The 23,132-nt window shown below is 40.6% G+C and overlaps 1 protein-coding gene across 1 annotated transcript in view; it reads left to right on the forward strand.

The window, feature by feature from the left end:
- Positions 1 to 270: 270 nt before the first annotated feature.
- POLR1A (polymerase (RNA) I polypeptide A, 194kDa) overlaps positions 271 to 23,132 on the forward strand; it is a gene marked incomplete at its 5' end in the record, with an annotated part of 34,485 nt that continues 11,623 nt past the window's right edge. Inside the window, 23 exons of the mRNA XM_009873797.1 lie at positions 271 to 475; positions 2,919 to 3,068; positions 3,158 to 3,265; positions 4,127 to 4,212; positions 4,323 to 4,432; positions 6,617 to 6,703; positions 7,284 to 7,386; positions 7,842 to 8,001; positions 9,200 to 9,373; positions 9,579 to 9,701; positions 10,517 to 10,744; positions 13,054 to 13,308; positions 13,629 to 13,820; positions 14,616 to 14,759; positions 15,189 to 15,372; positions 16,650 to 16,732; positions 16,868 to 17,026; positions 17,362 to 17,460; positions 18,354 to 18,506; positions 18,696 to 18,778; positions 19,526 to 19,691; positions 20,257 to 20,478; positions 22,453 to 22,667. Of these exons, the coding sequence (XP_009872099.1) occupies positions 271 to 475; positions 2,919 to 3,068; positions 3,158 to 3,265; positions 4,127 to 4,212; positions 4,323 to 4,432; positions 6,617 to 6,703; positions 7,284 to 7,386; positions 7,842 to 8,001; positions 9,200 to 9,373; positions 9,579 to 9,701; positions 10,517 to 10,744; positions 13,054 to 13,308; positions 13,629 to 13,820; positions 14,616 to 14,759; positions 15,189 to 15,372; positions 16,650 to 16,732; positions 16,868 to 17,026; positions 17,362 to 17,460; positions 18,354 to 18,506; positions 18,696 to 18,778; positions 19,526 to 19,691; positions 20,257 to 20,478; positions 22,453 to 22,667 (3,489 nt within the window). The remainder of the gene's footprint in view (positions 476 to 2,918; positions 3,069 to 3,157; positions 3,266 to 4,126; positions 4,213 to 4,322; positions 4,433 to 6,616; positions 6,704 to 7,283; positions 7,387 to 7,841; positions 8,002 to 9,199; positions 9,374 to 9,578; positions 9,702 to 10,516; positions 10,745 to 13,053; positions 13,309 to 13,628; positions 13,821 to 14,615; positions 14,760 to 15,188; positions 15,373 to 16,649; positions 16,733 to 16,867; positions 17,027 to 17,361; positions 17,461 to 18,353; positions 18,507 to 18,695; positions 18,779 to 19,525; positions 19,692 to 20,256; positions 20,479 to 22,452; positions 22,668 to 23,132) is intronic.

Genomic DNA, 23,132 nt, shown 5'->3' on the forward strand with positions numbered 1-23,132 from the left:
TCCCCTGTTGCTTGAAAGGACAGACAGAATTACCTGACTTGTTAATATAATGGTTGAAGATGTAAAATAAATATTTACTGTGATGTGAGTGATTGTGCTCAGACAGTTAAGTTAATGGTATAGAAATGCCCATTGTATGCACAAAGAACCCTCATAAACATGTTTTCATCGATAAAAAGTATTATATAGACAAATAAATGTCGATACTAGTTACACTGTTTAAGCAGCTGTTTGCTGCCACTAACTTTTGTTCTTTTCATTCAACTTCAGGAAACTGAGTGTAAAATCCATATCGAATCCTCAGTATTTGGATAATGTGGGGAATCCAGCCATAAATGGGCTGTATGACTTGGCTTTGGGACCTCCAGACTCCAAAGAAGTGTGTGCAACTTGCATGCAGAACTTCAGCAACTGCCCTGGTCATTTTGGTCATATAGAACTGCCTCTGACTGTCTACAACCCTCTGTTTTTTGATGTATGTATGCTTAATTATTGTCTTGCTGGTGAAATGGGAAATGGTGCTCAAGCTGTCATACAGTTTGTAGTCCTTGAAAATAGTAAGGGTGCCAAGATCTGTCTTCTCTGTAAGTTTAAGTGTAATAACAGCAAATATAGTAGAACGTGTTTGTTCTGTCATGGTAGTTCAATACAAATAGACTCCTTAGACTTCTGTAAAATATTGTTCTAACTATTATTTTCTTCAATATCGATGAACAAGAGAGGGAGAATGTTGATCACTGTGACTTACTGTAGGGTCTCATGTCTTAATTAACTGGATGGCACAGTAAAAATTATTAGTTGTTTTCTTTAAATGACTGCTACAAACTTTCACAAAGAGCTGCCTACTTTTATCATAGGATCTCCAAGTGCTTCCTGGACATTCAGGGCTTGTTTTTGCTCTCAGTAGCTGTGTTGTACGTTCTGCCTAGTAGGTCCTCTTGTTCCCGGACAATTTGTTCTAGAAACCTGGATCAGTGTGGATAGAACCCAGTAAAATATCCAGTAATTTGGTGAGTGCAGATTTTACTGCTCAGGCCGGCTCTCAGGAGTCCCAGACTTCGGAGGTAGCAGAGAAAGCATGGAGAAAGGATTGAGGAGGATCAAGTTAGAGACCAATTAAGTAAACTGGATATTCACAAGTCCATGTGTCCTGATGGGATGCACCTGTGAGTGCTGAGGGAACTGGCAGAAGTCATTGCTGGGCCCCTCTCCGTCATCTTTGAAAGGTCTTGGAGAATAGGCAAGGTGTCTGAGGGCTGGAGGAAAGCCAGTGTCACTCCAGAGTTCATAAAAGGCAAGAAGAAAGATCCAGGGAACAACAGACCAGTCAGCCTCGCCTCCATCCCTGGAAAGGTAATGAAACAGCTTGTTGTGGGCATCATCTCAAAGTATGTGGAGGAGGATAAGGTTATTGGAAGTAGTCAACATGGATTTGCCAAGGAGAAGTCATGTTTGAGTCACCTGATCCAGCCCTCTGTAAGGGCATGACTAGGTGGTGAGGGGAGGGGAGGGCAGGGGATTTTGTCTGCCTTGACTTCAGCAAGGCTTTTGGCACTGTCTCCCACAGCATCCTCATAGGCGAGCTTAGGGACTGTGGGTGGGTTAAAAATTGGCTGAAAGTTAGAGTTCAGAGGGTTGTGAGCACAGCTGGAGGTCTGTAACTAGTGGTGTTCCCCAGGAGTCAGTACTGGTTTGGTCCTGTTCAATATATTCATTGGTAACCTCTATGAGGGGATAGAGCGTACCCTCAGCAAGTCTGATGACACAGAACTGAGAGGGGTGGCTGAGGCACCAGAAGGCTGCACTGCCATTCCATGAGACCTGAACAGGCTGGAGAACTGGGCAGAGAGGAACCTTATAAAATTCAGCAAGGACAAGTGTAGAGTTCTGCACGTGGGCAGCAATAACCCCGTGGATCAGTACAGATTAGGGGCTGACCTGCTGGGAAGCAGCTCCGTGGAAAAGGTCCTCGGAGTCGTGGTAGGCAGCAGGCTGACCATGAGCCAGCAACGTGCCCTCGTGGCCAAGAAGGCCAGTGGCATCCTGGGGTGCACCAAGAAGCGTGTGGCCAACAGGCTGAAGAAGTTTATCCTCCCCCTCTCCTCTGCCCTGGTAAGGCCAGATCTGGAGGCCTGCATCGAGTTCTGGGCTCCCTGGTTCAAGGAGGACGGGGAACTGCTGGAGTGGGGCCCAGAAAAGGGCTGTGAAGATGAGTGGGGAACTAGAACATCTCTGTTGTGAAGAAGGGTACTTGTGGAGTCTCCATCTCTGGAGACTTTCAAAACCTGTCTGGATGCCACCCTGTGCAGACTGCTTTAGGTGATCGTGCTCTCTCAGGGGGGTTGGACCAGGTGATCTCCAGAGGTCCTTTCCAAACCTGAACATTCTTTGATTCTGTGACATAATGTGTGTGCCAAGTAAATGCAAGAGTATAGAATTGTAAGTTCGCGGTGGCAGCAGAGAGCTGAAAAATGCTAAGGTTTATAGAAATCCATCACTCTCTTTAATTTATTAAAAAATAAAAAGAGGAAGAAGAAAGGCTGTCAAGAAGATTTCTTGCCTAGTGTGAAGTTTTGGGTACCATGTTGTCCTTTACAGGACAAGCTGTTAGCAGCTGTAATGACAGGGCTGTGTAAGAGCAGCCTTGGTTGCAGAGTTGCTGCAGATGTGACGGGTTTTCTCTGTCTATTATCTGTATATCCTGCAGATAGTTTGTGTACAGATCATGTTTTGCATATGAGTTTGTGTGGTTGAAATTGTTTTTCAGTCCAATTCTATATAATTGAGTTCAACAATTAATCTATTTTCTCAATTATAGTAGCACTTTATTTAAGTTCAAATCAATTTATCTGCTTGCTTACTGTGTAAGCTAGTAAATCTACAGGATAACTGTTTTCCTTCTTTTTTTTTGTTTCCAGAAATTATACCTTCTAATTCGAGGTTCTTGTTTAAATTGTCACATGCTGACATGTACTCGAGCTGTGGTTCACTTGCTGCTAAGTCAGCTGAAGGTTCTGGAGAAAGGGTTGCTTCATGCGGTCCATGATCTTGAGATCATTCTGAACAGGGCAAGTACTGTGTATTTCTCCATTTATTTTTGAATTGATAGTCCTGCAACTGTAGAGCTATCCCAGTTTCTTCTTTCCGTTTCTTTTAGTTTTTAGAGCAATGCGCAGATGCAACAGGCTCAGAAATTGAAGAAGAGTTAAATCACCACGTTCAGGAAATATTACAGAGTTATCAAACAGAGGATCAGTGTTCAAATGTAAGTACAGTCAGTGCTTCTCCTGAGACATCAGGTTTTGTCCTCTTAAAATACTAATGTGCAGAAGGCAGTCTGGCTTTGTGCAAACTCTAGATTTTGTCCTGGAGTTGTGAACTGTGTTATATCTAGAGGGCTTTCTGGGGGAAATGTCTGAAATTAAACTTGAAAAGATTTTATGTCCTCTTAGTTTAATTTGCAAAGGGAAATGTTTTAGTGGTGTGAAGTATCATATAAAAATAATCTTTTATTGTCAGTACATTACAGATGTTGATGCTGGTCTCTGTGGTGCTCCAGCTGTTTTGAGCTGCAGAGCATCAGTTAAGTGAAAGTTTTAGAAATTCTCATTTCCATTGAAACGCAGATTAATGTACATTGTTAGCTAAAGGAAAGTATCAGTGAAAATTTTAAAGATCTAACGTCTTAGGGCAGATCTGTTTATAAGCCAAGCCTGATTCCCTAATGACTTGTTTCAAACCTCACCTTAAATACTTCGTAAATCGTACGTTCTTGAGCAGTCAAAAGAAGTGACTTTTATCAGTCTGCTACCTTCTTAAATCATCCTTAGAGAAAAGCTTTAAAATTGACCTGATAAATAAAGACTAATTATGCAATAAGTTTAAAAGGAAGGGTGTGAGCACTGAGGGGTGTTTGTTTCCAGCAAATATGATGAGGTGATGGAAGAATGCTAGAAATCAAGGCAGGAATTAAATCAGTACAAGGATGTGTGTGCAGTGATACTAATAATGTTGGTGCTCATAGTTGATGTTAATTGTGTCGTGTTTAGTGAATTCTTCATATCAAATGTTTTAATGTATTTTTGTTGTTTTCATTGGGTTTAAGTATTTTTTTTCCCTTTATCAGGTCAAAAACGTATGCGAGTGTAGAAATAAACTGATAGCACAGTTCTGGAAAGCACATATGAGTTCAAAGAAATGCCCGAATTGCAAGTAAGTTGAACCGCACGAGGAAGTAAATAGCTGGCATAAAGTTAAATATTCTGAGCATTTGTATTAACTTTTATCTGCCTTTTCTGGCTTTCTTTTTTGTTTCCTTTAAGATCCAGGAGATCACTAGTGCGGAAAGAGCATAACAGCAAGCTGACAGTGACCTACCCCTCTGCAGTGTACCATAAGGCGGGAGGGGAAGGCATTCTGGATGAGCCAGCAGGTAAAATCTGCGTCATCTTCTTCAATACGTTTGCACTTATGTCTTTGTATTTAAGATATGCGGATTCCTAGCAGTGACTATGCACTTGTGATTCATATATAAAAAATATAAATAAAAGAGCAGTGGGAGAGCACCCATCTGTCTTAAATTTCTCTATTTGCAAACCTTCCATGCTTTTGCAGTGTCAAGTGTCTGTATGTCAGGACAAGAAGTACAAAAGCATAATCTGTGTCAACTCGAATTCATTTTTGGGACACTTCATTTTTGGCGGGGAGATGATTTTCTGGTAGGGTGGGTAAAAATTAACTAGGAGGAAGATGACTTTGCTTCAGAGAGAAAATCACACAATCCTTTTACAGAATAATTTCCCTTTAAAGAGGAAAAGACAAAATAAAGTAGGTGACACTTTCTAGTCTTAGCTAATCTAGTATTTAAATCACTTTTAAACATTTTTAAAACTTTTTTTAAACTTTTATTTAAAAAATTTTCCAACTTTTTTCAACTTTTTTCAACTTTTTTCAACTTTTTTCAACTTTTTTCAACTTTTTTCAACTTTTTTCAACTTTTTTCAACTTTTTAAAACTTTTTAAAACTTTTTAAAACTTTAAAACTTTTTAAAACTTTTTAAAACTTTTTAAAACTTTTTTAAAACTTTTTTTAAACTTTTTTAAACTTTTTTTTTTAAACTTTTTTCCTTTCATTGTATCGTTGATCCTCTACACAACCAGGTAGAATGGAAGTGGATCCGTGTATCAATTATTTAACCCTTAGAAAAGGTTTGTCCAGAGAGCTTATTCTATTTGCTAGGCTGTAGTTTAAGGACTTGATGAAATCTCTGGAGTTGTGGCTGAAAAAGCACAAAGTCCATCATGGATTTTAGAGCTAAAGGGTCAGATCTCTGCTTTAACATCCTATCCGTAACACATTGAGCATCCTATCTGTAACACAGTCCACAAAGGCAGGGAAGTTTGTTGAGTTTGTTGAGGGACAACATTGATTTCACTCCACGAAACTGTAGGACACTACTCTGTTTTTTTTTATTTGAGCCCCCTTACAACTGTCCAAAATCTGAGGGCATGTTTTATTAGGCTAGGGAAGAAAATCGTTGTTCTGGAAGGTCTGGCAAGTTGCTAGATGTAGAATACCTTGCCTTACCGCAGGAAGCTTCAGAACTACCCGTGTTCTTGCAGTCTCTATTAACCTTCACAGCTTCACAGGTCAGAAATATCTTCCTCCGGTCAGAGTTCAAAGACCAAGGCTGTAACACCGCTTGGTTCCTTTCGGCACAGTGAGGTATTAGAGTTTTGGATGCAGTTATTCGTATAGAATCTTGGAGGGAGTGCTTTTAACCTTGGCGCTGATGCTTTTGTGTTCAAGGGATGGAAAAGTTTTCTGTGTGAAGGAATGAGGAATGGGGAATTTAAGTTTTTCACGTGGAAAAATCTGGATTTTTGCACCTTAGCCGAAAGAAGAGTAGGAAACTTTATCTGAGGTCGTGGGAGAGTTGCTTTTGTCGAATCGTGTGCTTTGGCTTGCCTGGGACTCAAGGGGCTGGCCTGCAAGGGAAGTGGAAATTGAGACCTAAAACCTCTGGCTTTTTTTTTTTTTTTTTAAAAAAAATGTACCATTGTGCTTTTCGGTAGCAAAACCATATGTTTTCCTTCTTGCCAAAGTACAGCTAGCCCAGACTCTAAGTTACAATATAGATGGGTTGCTGACTGTCGCTGTTGTCTCATCCAGTTGGGTGTTTCATGGGGATGTGGATCTCGCTGGTGATGGTTGAATCCCACTTCTGTGCTCACCAGCTGCAGGCTGACCCTTGATTTGTGTTTTGGGCAGTGCATGACAGGATTTGAAGGAGTCCAGCTCGCCATTAATCAAACAAAGCATACGCTTTAGATGTTAAAGTTCATTTTTTTTCAGTTCCTTAGACTGATACCCATTAGTCACAGAAATGGATTTTTTTTTTTCTATGCCGGGAAGGCTCTTACTTAGTTAATTTTATATCCCCAAAGCAAACAGGTTAATGATATTTTAATGCAGATGTCAGCCAGTATATTATGTGTGTATTTCCATTCCTTCTCTGAGCTGGAAGCACTTATTGCAAGCAAAAAACCTGACTTTCAAAGTAACCTCTTGTGATTTTTTTTAAACAATTTTTAATTTTATATTTTTATTTTTCAGCTCTTGATGAAAGTCAGTTAGGGAAGAGAGGATACCTGACGCCGATGACTGCCAAGGAATACATCCTGGCTCTGTGGAAGAACGAAGGTGGTGGTTAAGAGCAGTGTTACTTTGTTTTTTGTATCACTCAGTGGATAAAGTCTGTAAATGCTCCTGTATGAACTCCTTGTCAAATCATCACCTGTTGATCAACCATTCTCAAGTTCTGGCTCCCCACAAATCACGATTGTTATTCACAGAGAATTTGATGTTCATATGATGCTGCATCTAATATTCCCCACGGTTCCATCGGTTAAAGCCTGAGAATGTACTTAGCAGTCTCATCTTTTTAAGTTCCCTGTGCTCTGAATCTGTTGCCAGGAAAAAAAAAAAAGAAGTTTCAGGTATCGGCCACAGCTAGTAGCTGACAGCCGTTTCTTCCTGCTGGATTTTTTTTGCTATGCTCTATATTTCTATTTGGAATTGTTTCTGAAAAATCATGTACGTGACTAAAAAGAATGACGGCAGTTCTTTCTAAAGTGTGCCTAAATTTTTTTATTTTCAACAAACTAGATAGTGTTCAACTTAGCAGACTCTTTTGACTTGATGCACCAAATGCATCTGGGAATTTGGATTTCCAAACAATAGCATGATAATGAGTTTATATTTCCTATTGTATTTTTTTTAGGTTTCTTTCTGCGTTATCTCTTCCCTGGGATGGATCCCCATGAGAGTTCAGGATTCAGTCCAGACATGTTTTTTTTAGATCTGATTGTGGTTCCACCTTCAAGGTAAAATTTCACCCCCGAAATGTAGAAATCACAGGATTTAGTCCATACTTTTTGCAGACATCTGTAGTACAGACACTGATCTGCTACAGTGTCAGTGGAGTGCTAAAAAAATAAAGAATAAAAATTACAGCAGTAACTGATGCTGAGTTTTATTATAACTTCAAACAAGTTTGTTAAAAAAAATGAAATACTAATTATGAGAAAAAATGTATTTTAGTATTAGCATTTTAAATTATTGTAGAACAGTACAACTGTATAGTACTGGTAGAATTTCTTCTTAAGGAATCACTCATCTTTTATGACTGTCCCAGTACAATATATGAATTTTTAAGCGCTCACTGTTAGTTTATAGCGATTATTTTTCATGCATTGAAGACTTAGTTTAGAATGTTTGAAGTTTATCATGCTCCTTTTTGGTGATGTGAATCTTGTAAAGTAATTTTGGTCTGCTGCAGGTATCGTCCCATAAATCGTGTTGGAGACCGACTGTTTACGAATGGTCAGACTGTGAACTTGCAGGCTGTCATGAAGGATGCCAAAGTGATACGGAAACTCTTGGTTTTCATGGCAAAAGAACAATGTCAGCCAATAAAAATTACAGAAGAAATCCAAACAGTAAGAGTTGCTGGTTACCTTATTCTTTGGGTTTTGGATATATGGGCTGAGTTCAGGTAGGCTTCTGTTTAAACTGTTCCAGTCACAATTTTTGCGCGAGATGTTGGGAGTTATGTGCTGTTGGAGATGTTCTCCATGGCTTTGTTTTTAATATCTTATGCCTCGTTCTGCTCACCCACCTGGTGCAAAGGGAAAAGCATTTTACGCGGACTCCTTTAGCCGTGTTTTTTTATATTAGGTCACTGTACGTGAAACATAATGGGCTCCTGTTACTGGAGAATGCAACGTGTAATACAAACAGTTCACAGTAAAACTTTCCCAGCATCTCATGAAATGAAAAACGATGGGGGAGAAAAGCTACTTTATCTTAGCCTAGTAGAGCCACTTGGTTCATGGTTGGTTTTGACCATTGATTTCTAAATAGAACCAAAAATTCACTAATAACCTTAATTAGTAGCAATGCTTATTTGCTGCCAGCCAGCTCACATGGTTATATAGTGGCAAATAATTACATCTGTCACCATGTTTTTTTTCATATTAGTTCATTAATTGTGTTACTGAGGGTTCCTTGATACTGGACTCGGTTTCAGTTGAACTTGATTCACATCTTCAGTGTAAAACGTTTTGCAAACATTTTTATTTACTCAGAATCTGGCCACTAGATGGAGATATGTTCTTAAAACGTTTGGTGTGGTGCAGAGCTGATGTGCTTTTGCTGTGACTGGCATCCCGACGTTTAGACCGTGAGAGCAAAGTGATGTAGGTGGTAAAAGCTCTTGGGTTTATACTTTTTAATCTAAGAATAGGACTTTTGGGTAGCACAGTGATTTGTAGCACGGACTGACTAGCCAGTAACATCTAATTTGGAAAGAGAACTGTTACTTACCAGGAGATGATTGATTAGCAATCACCTTTTAAAATCCCACTGGTGTATGTAGCTGTGGTGTTGGGGTATCTCCCAGCCAAGTCACTTTCTAAAGCTTGACAGCTGATCTGTCTGAGGCACTTACCTGTAATATTTTGAAAGTTAAATTTATGTTGTTAAAGCTTTTTTTTTTAAAAAAAAAATAAATTGGTATCCTTAATGAGGTGCAAAATAGTGGCCAGTGTTTCATTTGCTACTTAATACTACAATTTCAGCTTAGGAAACAGAAAGTATTTTTTGTGAAGTCCAAGTTTTTGATTTCTTTTTCTGTAGGAGACAGGAGAGAATGATGAACCCCTGGACCATTCTATCCTGACACAGATTCCAGGACAGACCATTGCAGATAAGCTCTACAACGCTTGGATCCGTCTTCAGAGCCATGTCAACATTGTATTTGATAGTGACATGGACAAACTGATAACAGAAAAATACCCTGGTATTCGTCAGGTGGGTGGAGGACAGAATCCAGACTTTGTGTGTCACAGACACACAGGAAAAGTTAAAAAAAAAGAAGGTGGTAGGTTAAGAAAAAAAGTGAAATATTTATGGTCAGCATGTAGGCGTTTTCATGATACTTATCACTATAATATCCGCAGAATCTGTCTGATGTTGCATGCTTTCACATTTTAATCATTAACTTCTGTTTTTAAAGCTATTAGAGAAAAAAGAAGGACTATTCCGCAAGCACATGATGGGGAAGCGTGTGGATTTTGCTGCTCGATCAGTCATTTGCCCCGATATGTACATTGGAACCAATGAGATTGGCATTCCTATGGTAAGAATAAATAGAGTGTTTCTTTTTGGTGCAGCTGGAGCTGAACTACACTGTAACGCTTTCAGCTACATAGCAAGCCCTTAAAATACAGAAATTTTCTGATTCATCAGAACTCTATCCTTCCCAGTGTGCCATAGCTGTATGTTACTACTATGTATTAATAAAGAAGTAGCATTGAAGAGCAAGGAATTCTTACTGTTACACTGAATGCCACATCTGGGAAAGAGGATTAGTGAAAAAGGAAAAGGTGTACTTGCTTCTGGTGCAAACTTTATAAGTAGATCTTATTTCTCTTGTGGTCTCTGAACAGGGTATCTTGTAACAGCTATGGCAGCCTTTAAGGAAAGGCCATAATAATGTCACCAACTTCATTCTTAATGATTTTTAGCCACTCGGAGATGATGCCAAGCCTGAATTCTAGCTTTTCATTATATCTTCTTTGCTGCTCGCCTGCCTGCAAATAGTGGACCTAGTGATAACGTGCTTTTTCTCTATATTTCTCAGTTTGTTTGCAGAATCCAAAATTGTGCTTTCATATTTTTTTAATTTGCTAGTTGAGTTTTCCTTTTTTACTGCAGTAGAAAAACATAAAAAGGACATAGCTTCTGTTCTTGTAGTAGAGGATTTTAAAAGAGAAATGTATTTATTTGGCATGACAGTAGATTGAGGAGGAGATGCATCCAGGAGCTTAAAGGAATTTACATTTGCTTTCTACTGAGTTAACATTTAACACTATTTCTGCAGTGACTTAAGCTCTGTTTTAAGCCCAAGTTTGAACAGCTTGGTATTTCTCACTTCTTTTCCCTCCTGTCTAGGTATTTGCTACCAAACTGACTTACCCTCAGCCAGTCACTCCCTGGAATGTGAAAGAGCTGCGGCAGGCTGTCATCAACGGCCCAAAGGTTCACCCCGGCGCCTCCATGGTCATTAACGAAGATGGATCTCGGACGGTGTTGAGCGCCAGCAGCCTCACCCAGAGGGAAGCCATAGCCAAGCAGCTCCTTACTCCATCAGCAGGCGCCCCCCCGACGGGGCTGAAGATTGTGAGTACCGCAAAGGGTTTGTCAGATGTGTCTTTAGATTTTTGTTTGGTTTTTTTTTTTAATATATTAATATTAGTGTTATTGATAGTGATTCCAATGGGCCCACTCACAAAGACTCCCAGGGCAGGGTTATTTTGTCTTAGTAAGCAGCTGAGAAAAAGTTAGGGGGAGTGGGAAGAAAGACTTGATACTTTTTCAAATTCTAAAAGCCATTTTCCATCCTAAATTTTACTCTTAATATGTTTGGTCTTGAAAACGGAAGGATGTTATTAATGTATATAAATACCTGAGCCATGGGGTTCAAGAGAAAGGTGCCAGTCTCTTCTCAGTGGTGCCCAGTAATAGGACAAGGAATAATGGGTATAAGCTGGAACACAGGCGGAGCCCTGTTGAAATGAGGAGAAACTTCTTCCCTGTGCGGGTGCCGGAGCCCTGGCCCAGGCTGCCCAGAGAGGGTGTGGAGTCTCCTGCTCCGGAGCCTTTCAAACCCTCCTGGACGCGTTCCTGTGTGGCTGCCCTGGGGGATCCTGCTCTGGCAGGGGGTTGGACTGGGTGATCTCCAGAGGTCCCTTCCAACCCCCAACATTCTATGAGTCTATGCAGTGTGTGGCATTCATCTTGCCAAGATGTGGAGGAGTTTTTCCTTTGCAGCTGACTGTTCTTGGGAAGTTCTAGCAGTGTAGAAGATAAAATATTGCTTTCATTTTGTTCTTTTATGTCCCCCTGCCTCCCTGTCCTCAGTAAATTCAATCTTTTTTTCCTCTCCTTTTGAAATACTACGTAGGTTCTGTATTTGGAGCAGGTTTTGGGTGGTAGTTATGAAGACTGAAATTCCGTGTACTTGTAGAGTAGGTACAACACAAGCAGTTGCTGTGACGTGTCTTCTAGGAGCAGGGTGTCTGTGAGTATGTACGGAGTAGAGACCTCAGTTATGTCTGAGGCCGTGCTGGTGGTGGCACTGACCGGGAGAGGAGAGCTCTGTTGTTTAGCACTGACTGCTGGAACCTGGGATCCATCTTCCCATCACCGTCCCCTTTTACAGAAGAAACAACCGCACTGATCACGCATCTGTTCGTACAAACAGGAACATTTGTGAAATGCTTGTATCAGATGTTTCTTTGGAGCTGCTGGACAGTTTTTGTTCTCTGTGCCACAGCTTAATCAACCTTTGAAACTTCTTAATAACTGTATCTCTGTCCCTTGCAAGAGTTGAGAACTTATTATCTAACCACTAGGGCAAGTGTTTTGTTGACGAAAAGTCTTTTTTCAATGTCTATTACATATACTCCTGTCTCTGATAGAGGTGTGGTAGAGATGGGGAGGGACTTTACTAGAGTGTCCACTGATAGGACAAGGGGAAAGGGGTTTAAGTTGAAGGAGCATAGATTTAGGTTGGACCTTAGGAAGAAATTCTTCAGTACGAGGGTGGCAAGACTTTGGAATAAATTGCCCAGAGATGTTGTGGCTGCCCCCTCCCTGGAGGTGTTCAAGGCCAAGTTGGATGGAGCCTTGAGTAGCCTGATCTAGTTGAGAGGCGTCCCTGCCCGTGACAGGGAGGTTGGACTAGATGATCTCTAAGGTCCCTTCCAGCCTAGGCCATTCTATGATTCTATGATTTAATATTTAAGGCAGAGTATTTCTGTGATGTCAGCTCTCTCAGAATCTGTCACAGAGGTGAATACAGCAGTATTTAGACTGTACAAACAGCTTATCGTACTCCTCTTGATAATCACTTCCATGGCTATATGGGTGTTGTTGACAAAGAAAATAAAATGAGACTGTTTTGAGAGTCTCTGTTTGAGATAAGAATTGTGTTGTACTCAAACCTGATTTTACAACTGGGGACATCCCCGGCCTCTGCTTCAGCTACTGGGTCATATTTTAACTTTATTTTAGGATGTGCAGTGCTGGGTGTATGGCGACTGGTATTATCTGTTCGGCCCAGTTGGCTTTGGATAGATAGTTTATTTTTGTCATTTACAAATGGTATAATGTTCTTTCTTTTCCAGTCTTTCACCCCTATAGTGCTGAGGGAGAGGAAGGGTTGGTAGAGCATGGCTTGCACACCATTAACTTGGTTTGATCACTGTGGTTTGGGGAGTTAATGGGGGATATGCAGCCGTAGAGTGTGGTTTGGTAGAGAGCAGAAGGGTGTTCAGGGGCAAGTAGTCTTGATTCTCTTAGAAAATTTTGCATGGAATGTTAATATTTGAAAAAACATGTTTTGGATGTGCACATATTTAAGACACAGTCCTTTCAGAAGCACGCATGGAAATGCTTTATAGGCAGCAACCAACATTTTCTTGCAGGTGTGTCGACATATTAAAAACGGGGATGTCCTTTTACTGAACCGCCAGCCCACTCTTCATAGACCCTCCATCCAAGCTCACCGAGCCCGCATCCTGCCTGGAGAAAAAGTGCTGAGGCTTCATTATGCCAACTGCAAGGCTTACAACGCTGATTTTGATGGCGATGAAATGAACGCCCATTTTCCACAGAGTGAGCTGGGCAGAGCAGAAGCCTACACCTTAGCCTTTACTGATCAACAGTATCTGGTTCCAAAGGTCAGATAAATTTATTCCTGTGTGAAATCACTTTGATTTATTTGCTTGTTTGTTTTGTCTAATGATAAATATGATAGTGGTTTATTTTTTTAAAAAAAATTCTTTTTGAAATTTAGTCCTAGTTTCTGTTCTGTCTCCACTTGTCATTCTCTTTTTCTCAAGAAGGCCCAGCACAGCCAAACCATCTCGTTCCTTTTAGTGTTAAATGTCCAGAAGAAATTTAGAGAAGAGTTGTGCTGTGAGGACAGGTACAAGTTGTGGGACCTGCTAGCACGTGGCTTATTATCCCACCCCAACCCTTTTCCTTACTCTCTCCTCAGGATGGGAAGCCACTTCCTGGCTTGATCCAGGATCACATGATTTCTGGAGTCAGCATGACAATCCGGGGCTGCTTTTTCACCAGGGAGCAATATATGGAGCTTGTTTACCGAGGATTAACGGACAAAAAAGGAAGAATTAAAATCTTTCCTCCTGCCATTATGAAACCACAGCCATTATGGACAGGAAAGCAGGTAGTTAATCATTTGTTGGATTAAAAGAATGTTGACGATTCCAAAGTAAGCAGAATGCAAATGTTAAAATCAGTGGTGCTGAGGGTTGCTGAAAAGGCAGATCTCATCATCTAATCGACATCGATCTTGGTGTGTGTTGTTGAGCTGTGAGAGTTATTTTTCATTTAAAACGACTGTATTGGAATAGCACTTTTACTTTACTGCTCTCAAGAGTGTTGCAGATAGAAGTATAGTGCTGCAGTTTACAGGCGTTGGAGCAGAGGAGGAATGTGTTGGTCATAATAAACTAAGTTTGGCCAGGTCAGTGTTCTGAACTCTAGGGATGTAGGTAAATAATCTGATATTTGACTTTTTGGTTGATGTAATACCTGAGAAGCCTGATTGAGTGTTCTGTTTTCTACTATTTAGGAGAGTTTAACATTCAATCCAAGTATTGTGTCCCATAGCAGAGTAAGAGAAATTCTCCCAGTTTCTCCTGTAAAACCCAACAGACAACTCTTTTCTTTTCTTTTTTTTTTTTTTAAATGCATGTGTGTGCATATATATCTAATTATTGGAAAAAGTCTTTGGTGCCATATGTTTCTGAATAATTATGTGTCTCAGCTTATTAATCTTTCAAAATCTGGAGTAGCAAGAGGATATTCCTGTCTTGCAAACTTCAGATTTCCAAGCTTTTAAAGCTTTGCTCTCAGTGGAAAAAAATACGTATAGGATGTTGCTTTTCTCCTCCAGGCCAAATTCTTTATGTTGAGTAGGAAATAAATAGTTCCTGCCACTCTTCCTGTCTCTTTTTAGGTTGTTTCTACGTTGTTAATAAACATCATTCCAGAAAACCACGATCCTCTGAATTTGACTGGGAAAGCTAAGATTGGTGGAAGAGCCTGGGTAAAAGGACCTGCAAACAGATGTCTGAATCTTGATTCAATGTGTGAATCTCAGGTATGCTGGGGCAGCAGCTCTGGAGGTTGGACCGGGCTGGGTTATAATAAAATGGTGTATACAGTAGAGGAATGGGAGATTAGGAAGCTGGAAACAGGTTTTCAGCAACAGTTACTGCCAGAAGGTGGTGATTAGAGGATAGGCCTGGGGGTCAGGAAAAAGTGTTCTGATCCTGGCTGATGCGGATTCCATCTGGCTTTATTAAATCATGTTTCTTCATTGTTTGGCTTGATAGGTACAAAAATACAGATGGCGTTAGAAGTTTTATTTCTATCATAAATTCAGAAAGTATAGACATTTAACTATTCACCAATATGTGGGCTTTTTAAACTTAAACCTATTTTCATGTAGGTTATGCAGTAAAATCTGTAGAGATTGTAATAAGATCAAACTTTCTGGTTTCCTGCATAGCTGTGGTTTATTTTTCAGGTTATTATTAGAAATGGGGAATTACTCTGTGGAGTCTTGGACAAAGCTCACTTTGGCAGCTCTGCCTATGGCCTGGTCCACTGTTGCTATGAGCTCTATGGAGGTGAAACGAGTGGCAAAGTGCTAACGTGTCTCGGACGCCTCTTCACTGCTTATCTGCAGCTCTACAGGGGATTTACAATGGGTGAGTAACATAAGGACTAATTCACTTGAGCCGTGGTCCAGCACCTCCTGAGATATAAACCAGACATTGTTGGGCATAACGCATGCTAAGACTTCTGTAAATAACATTTTTTGCAAGACTCTCCTTGAGTGGGATAGCTGTTTGCCAGCCTTTTTTTTTGGTCTGTTTTATTCTGGTTGGTGCATAGCTGGCCTTGTAGGCGTAGAAATAAAGTATAATCTTGAGTATGTCCATCAAATTCTCTTTTCTCTCCCGCCTAGTCAAAGTGTGCACATTCTAAATGTCTCATGTATAGATCAAAACCTCGCATGAGCCTTGGTTACTTTTACATCTCTGTAAAAGAATTGTTGCGTAGTAACCAGAACAACTGATAATGCAAGATGAAGAATTTTGAGGGATGATTAACTGAGTTTTGCATATCTCATTTGATGGTACATCTTTTGGTAAATGTCTGACTTTCTTTACAGCTTTGCAAACTCATACAAAAATGCACTTGGCCTGACATAAAAACGTGACCTTTACTGTACTCTCTCTTCTTGCAATAGGTGAAATATTTCAAATTACCACGTAGAGCTTTACGAGATGGTTTTATACTAATGAAATACTTAGAGTATATAGCAGCAGGAGTGTTTAAATTGGCTTTTACCTGAAGGCACAATATGATCATTTAGAGTTTTTGTAGACAGCAGTAGTGAGGAACCAGCAGACTGCTGTGAGGCAAGGAGAAGGGAAGGAGATCACTTGCAGGACTCCTTACAAACAGCTTCAGGAGTTAGGGTTCCAACCTTTGATTTGATCTGAACTGTTGTTCTCCTGGCCCTGTCAGGGCCCGTATTTTTAGTTTACCTTTTTAAAAAAAGCTAGGAAGTGGCAGATTCTGCAGCGTTCAGCTGATAGAAACTTTGACGTGGATGGAAGATAGAAAACATTTTGATGTAGCTGGCCTATAACACATTTGTTTATGCAGGTGCACTGATTAAGGTTTTACAGACACTGTTGAAGTTAAAACTTCTTAAATTAGGGTGTTGCTTTTGCCATCTTAATGCTTAGCTTAGTTGATGTTCCATGATTACTTTCACAGCCTATGCCTTCACCCTCAAAAAGCCAATCATTTTTTTTCTTATCAAACTGTTAGCCTGATTTTAACATTTATTATATGTTTAATTGTGACTTTTTTTCCCCAGCTCTTTGCTCTCAAAATCCTTGATGCCAAGTGTTGTTCCTTCCTTGATCCCTTCTAGTTTAGATCATTATGGGCTCTGTCTCATCTTTAACAGGGATTGAAGATATTTTGGTTAAACCTGAAGCAGACCACAAGAGGCAAAAAATCATTGAAAAGTCAACCCAGCATGGTATTGAAGTAAGGCTGTCTTGCAGAATTCCCCCCCACCAATTAAAAATTTTTGAAATCCTGCCCTGCTTAAATATTTTTGAAATCCTGCCCTGCTTAAATATGCCTGCTTAGCACCTAAAATCCCCTGTATTTTACTTTCAGGCTGTTAGAGCTGCTCTTAATTTGCCAGAAACAGCGCCATGTGAGGAGGTCCAAGGGAAATGGCAGGATGCCCATCTCTGCAAAGACCAGAGGGATTTTAACATGGTTGATCTGAAATTCAAGGAGGAAGTAAACAATTACAACAATGAAGTTAACAAGGTTGGCATCGAGGCATCTGTGTATACTAATCTTGTTTGGAGTCTTTCTTATTAAGTTAATTTAATGTCGATGAGGGGTGCCTGACTCTTCTGGAGGCTGAAGTTTTCCATCTGTCCCCAGCATGAGGCTTCATATATTGCCTCTCCACCTCAGCCTTGTCCTCCTTGAATGAGAAGATGGCTTAATAATCAAAACATTTTTAAAATTATAAATGCAGTGGTTGTTTTTACGCATTGTTTCACTTTCTTAAAAGCGTTCAACAGGAATTGCTTTGGTTTATTCTTTTCTTAATAGAGGTTTGCTTTTGTTCCCTTCACCACACCACAACTCTGTAGGTTTGCATGCCCCTTGGACTCCACAGGAGCTTTCCAGAGAACAATTTGCAGTTGATGGTACAGTCAGGAGCCAAAGGATCCACTGTAAATACCATGCAGGTAACGACAGCCACGGTACTTAGCAGCTGCATGTGTTGATGTGATTTGTCTGAGAATGTCAGCTATTGAGAAGCTCTGCTGTGGATATCTAATACCAAAGCAGGGCTTTGGGAATAGAAGCCTTTGGCATGGAGAAATTGTAGAAGAATATAATAGAGACCTCAGTGGGTGATGGAGGAGAGTCAGTGTTTATTATGACCTTCTATTTCTGGATCAGGTCTCAGTACATCAGGATTTATAGAAACAGTAGACATTTTTTTTTAGAAGGAATGCTACAGATCACATAAAGCTACTGTAGGAGAAAGAACTTTTTCTGGCTTCTGTTGGAGACTGACCCCTCTGTTTCCTGCTTCCGCTGCTGAACAGGAACAACTAAGTCTTACTTTGATTTGGGTAGAAGTGGCAAGGATGCTTTTTCATTTTGCCTTCTGCAACACAGATGCCAAGCAAGAAACATTATATAAAAAGGCCACCTAAAATTCTGCCTCTGGTGAGAGAGAATGGCCAAAGTTCAAGAGAGAGAGGATTTTGTTTTGATTTTTTTTGTTCTGTTTTTAGTACACTACTGAGACCTGGCGAGGGTAATGTAGGGAGCTAAAGCAGATTTATGGTATTTTTAGTTTTACATCTCTTGGTATTAAAATAAATATACAGAACAGAGATGTTTAGGATGAGTCAGGGGGCTGGAATAACTTAAAAAGACAGTTGAGATCTGTGTGGCTTTTCTGCCCATCAGTGGCAAGAACACCTAATGAACAGGTTGACATTTAGTTTAAGAACATTTAGCAAGCATTTTAACTTCCTCTACTGTGTTTTTCAAGAAAAACTGTTGAACTTATGTGAGGAAAAAATTTTGATGGGAAAGTGATGTTTCCTTTTTTGTCCACGTTTAGATTTCTTGTTTGCTGGGCCAGATTGAGTTGGAAGGTCGAAGACCTCCCCTGATGGCATCTGGCAAATCGCTGCCGTGTTTCCAGCCCTATGACTTTTCCCCCAGCTCGGGAGGATTTGTGACGGGAAGATTTCTCACCGGGATCAAACCTTCAGTAAGTTTAATACTGGTGTTTATACTGAGCTTTTTTTACATATTGGTGTTTTATTAGAGAGTGTTTGCGACAATAGATAAATAGACTTTGTTCACCCTGCTTTCGTATGTACCTTTTGAAGAGGAGCATAAATTGCCAGTTTCGGTTTAGTTCTCATCAGAACGCTGATGGTTTTGTGCTTGTGTTCAGGAATTCTTCTTTCACTGCATGGCCGGCAGGGAAGGTCTCGTGGATACAGCTGTCAAAACCAGCCGTTCTGGGTACCTTCAAAGGTAAGAGGCTTGTTCTAGAGCTTGAGCCTTTAAAAGCTTTTGTTTGTTTGTGGGCTTTGGTGTTTTTTTGCTGTTTTTTTTTTTATTTTTTTTGTAGGGTACTGTAAGCTGGAAGAAGCACCTGTATTGCTTAAATTAACTTCAGTGTACTTGCATTTCAGAAGAGTGTTTAGTCTCTGAGTGTTGAATGTTTGTTATAAGCCCAGCTTTCTAAAGGATTAGATCAAGAGGAACTTTTCTCTGGCACATAGCAGCAGCAGCAACTTCTCATTTCAGAGAAATCTTTTTAATGTTACAAGTAAAGATACACAAATTCCAGGCAACTCTGCTTTTTCTTGGCCATTTTGTGTGTCATCTTTTTCCAATCAATTTGATGGAACTTTTCAATATTTTCAGAGGGATTTCAATGCCTTCCTTTTTAAGGAAGGATTCCCCCTTCTTTCAGACAACTGTTTTAAGAACGACAGCAGAAATACAGAGTAATTTGCTCTTTCATTTTTAAGTCACTTCAGTCCAAGGGAACTGGAGGGAGCAACCTGCAGAAAGCTTTGCGGTACCACTGAGCATTTCATCTCTGTGTTGTGTCTGATTTTTGGCTTCCAGAATTCCTGATCAGTCCTTAAGTGCACTTGAGACATTAATGAAAACAATATTTTTCATATTAAGAGTTATATCATCCTTGTTGCTTTGTAGCTTCTTTACAGTGGGGTTTTCCTTTTTTTTTTCCCCTTTCTTTCTGTGGAACAGGTGTATCATAAAGCATTTAGAAGGACTGGTGGTTCAATATGACCTGACTGTACGAGATAGTGATGGCAGCGTGGTGCAGTTTCTATATGGAGAAGATGGGCTTGATATCCCTAAAACTCAGTTCTTACAACCCGAGCAGTTTCCTTTCATTGCGGAAAACTATGAGGTAGAACACCTAAATCTTAAGTATTTATGTGGGGTGAAGGAGGAGACTGAGATGCAAAGTTAATACCTGACATACCTCTTTGGGACCCAGTGGCATAGTAGTTATGGTCACTCTCAGAGTAACCTGTGCTTTTATTTGCCATTGTTTTCAAAATGCGGAAGCAAATCTTAAGCCTGGCACAATTTGAGCAGTCTCAGTTTCCTGTGGGCATCAAGTACTCTCCTCATTCTCAGCTACTCTAAGTGTGCACTTGGATTCAACACAGCTGAGTCTGCTCTTCAGTCTTTCAAGTTTAACGTCCTTTGTAGGTTGCACTAGATGACCTTTAAATGTCCCTTCCAGCCCAACACATTCTGTGATTCTTTTCTGAGTATCATCACTGCTTATTAAAGAGTGGCAATAGTCACCTAAAGTTATAAGGAGTTTTGTCTCAGTTGGGATGACAATCCATTTTGAAAATTTTTATACAGCAGCTCAACATTCTGAGTGACAGACCTTTGCAGTTTGCTTTGCTTTTTCTGCTACAGTGAGCATAGAGAGAAGAATAATCTGTATTTTCCTGTAGGTAATCCAGAAGACAAACCATCTGGATGAAGCTTTAGCAAGGTTGGAGTCTCACCAAGCTGACCGGCAGTTCAAAGCCATCAAAAAGTGGCGAGCCAGGCACCAAAACTCTGGGCAAAGAGAAGGAGGTTTTCTGATGTTCTCCCAAAAGAAAATGGCAAGTGTAAAAGCACAGAGTCCAGGAGGAGAAATCAAAAATGGAAGAGATCCCGCTACTTTACAGGTAACACACAAGTGCTTGAAATGACTGGCTTTTTGTGTGCCTGCTTACACAAGTTATCTTTTAAAGGAATCAGGTCAGCTGTGTGGGTGAGGAAGCTGAGGTTCATTTAGTACAGTCTGTGGGCCCTAGTGCTAAGACAAAGGTCAAAAACGCTGAGATAAGGAATGGTTTTAGAGAACAGTTCATGTTTGTAGGTGGTTTTGTGGGATTGTTTTTGTTTGGCTGGTTGGTGGTTGATTGTGTGGGGTTTTTTCATGTACACAAAGCAGATCTTTCTTAGCCAGACGGATATCTGCTGGCTGGAGGAGAGCCTGTTGAAATAGAAGGTCAGAGGGCTGAAGCAGCCCTGTCTGCTGTTTCAAAAAAGTGCTCATGCTTAAGCCTCTTGTACATGAGGGCACTAAGCTTTATGTTAGGGCACTAGTGAAGACTGTTTGTAAGGACACAAAATGCAGCCAAGTGCTGCTTCACAGCCTCACTTTCACAAGGAGTTCACCCTGGTAGAACTGAACAGTTAGTATGAAACTCCAGGTTGAAGGTGTTGAGATACGGAATCGTAGAATTGTTAAGGTTGGACAAGACCTTTAAGATCATGAAGTTGAACCATCAGCCTAACACTACCATCACCACTAAACCATGTCCCAAAGTGTCACGTCTACACATTTTTTGAGCACTTCCAGGGATGGTGACTTCACCCTGTCCCTGGGCAGCCTGTTTCAATGCCTCATCACTCCTTCCCTAAAGAAATTTTTCCTAATATCTAAATCAAACATCCTCTGGAGCAACTGGAGCCCGTTTCCTCTTGTCCTATCATTAGTAACTTGGGAGAAGAGACCAACCCCCACTTCGCTACAGCCTCCTTTCAGGTAGTTGTAGAGAGCAATAAGATCTCCCCTCAGCCTTTTGTTCTCCAGACTGAACAACCTCAGTTCTCTCAGCCGCTTCTCATAAGACGTGTTTTCCAGACCGCTCACCAGCTTCGTTGCCCTGCTCTGGACCCACTCCAGCACCTCCATGTCTTCTATACTGCGGTGCCCAAAACTGAACACATAGAACTCTGTAAGCTTCTCTGCAAATGCTGTGCCTAATCACTGGTGTATTTATTCAGCGATGCTGAGTTTGTGTTGTTATTGGAACTTTTGATAGCATGCAAAGCGCTTTGGCCTGAGGATTCATTTACTGTTGGTGCATTTTTCCTTTCACTTGATAGGTAGATATCGACACGTGTATCTGTCTGGGTGTATTATAAAGCTCAGTGAACAGACTTTGATGTCCTCCTTCATAAAACAGGAAGACGTGTGAATGCGCTGCCCAGGGAAGTGCTGGAGTCACCGTCCCTGGAGGGGTTTAAGGAGAGGCTGGATGTGGCACTTAGTGCCCTGGTCTGGCCGATGTGGTGGTGTTGGGTCACAGGCTGGACTTGATGATCTCAGAGGTCTTTTCCAGCCTCAATAATTCTGTGATTCTGTGAAAGAGAGGTTTAGCTCATTTTCCGTATTGATTTCTTCTTTAAAGTCAGTATTAACTTTTTCCTTTTTAAACAAAGCATTTGAAATATGTTTCAAAGATTAGCAAGCTGAAGGATAGAAATAAAACCGATTAGCATGGAGAAGATGCAAGCTATATTTAAGGTCTCTGCTAGACTTGAACGTTGGCAAATGAAAATCAGAGAAGCTCCTTTCTCGTGCCAGCTTTAGACAGGCGAGGTGGTAGCCAGCTAGAAGTAAGATTTAAGCATGTGGAAGGGGTTTAGTCCCAAGTTAAAATCGTTCCTAAGGAGCTATATTTCACTGATACCTGGAGTACTTACTATGGATAGATAAGTCTGACTATTTCAAGCTTGTAAAGAATCTTGGAATCATTTGGAATCAAAAGTGTGAAGTATCAGAAAATGGGGAACACCATATTTGCAGCTGAGTTTGCCGGTCTTATTGTGGGTAAACAAGTCTGCTTAAAAACTCCTCTTATTTTCAGTTACTGAAGATGTGGTATGAACTAGATGAGAAGAAACGAAGAAAGTACCTGAAGAAGACAAATAAGTGTCCTGACCCAAGCCTTGGTGTTTGGCGGCCAGATACTTACTTTGCATCTGTTTCAGAAACATTTGAAAATGGAGTTGAAGATTATATCAGCAAATGGGAATCTGAGAACAGACAAAGTTACGTGCACCCAGCACTTTCTTCTGATAGGTAATAACTTTGGTATCTTTACCTCTTTGCACTGAGCCAAAAGCCAAAATACCTGGTTTTGGACTGAGTTTGCTAGAGGTGAGAAGTTTTCATCAACTCATGGTATTGTGCTTGGTGCGCGGCGGAGAGGCCCTGGTTATCTCTTTCTTCCAAACCTGAATCTTCCGCGTTGCCAAGGATTTTGGCAAAGGCTTTATGGACTAATGGCAACATGTTCCTCTCTCCCTCCATATAGATTAATACTTTACAGTAACACTTTAGTAAACAAAGTGTGCTCTTGCCACACCTTGGAGCCAGCAGGGCAGTTGAGGTGAGCAAGTGGGAGTAAATGGACTTTTTTGATATTGTGGGAATTAGTGGCAGAACTAAAATACGATTTGGCCAGGGCCTAGTTCTCTGTTCATGGGCTGCATTTGTCAGATCAGATTGGGATAGACAGTGTTACAGTTTCTGGAGTGTATTTAT

Source organism: Apaloderma vittatum, unplaced genomic scaffold, assembly GCF_000703405.1.
Source record: "Apaloderma vittatum isolate BGI_N311 unplaced genomic scaffold, ASM70340v1 scaffold7187, whole genome shotgun sequence".
Lineage (NCBI taxonomy): Eukaryota > Metazoa > Chordata > Aves > Trogoniformes > Trogonidae > Apaloderma > Apaloderma vittatum.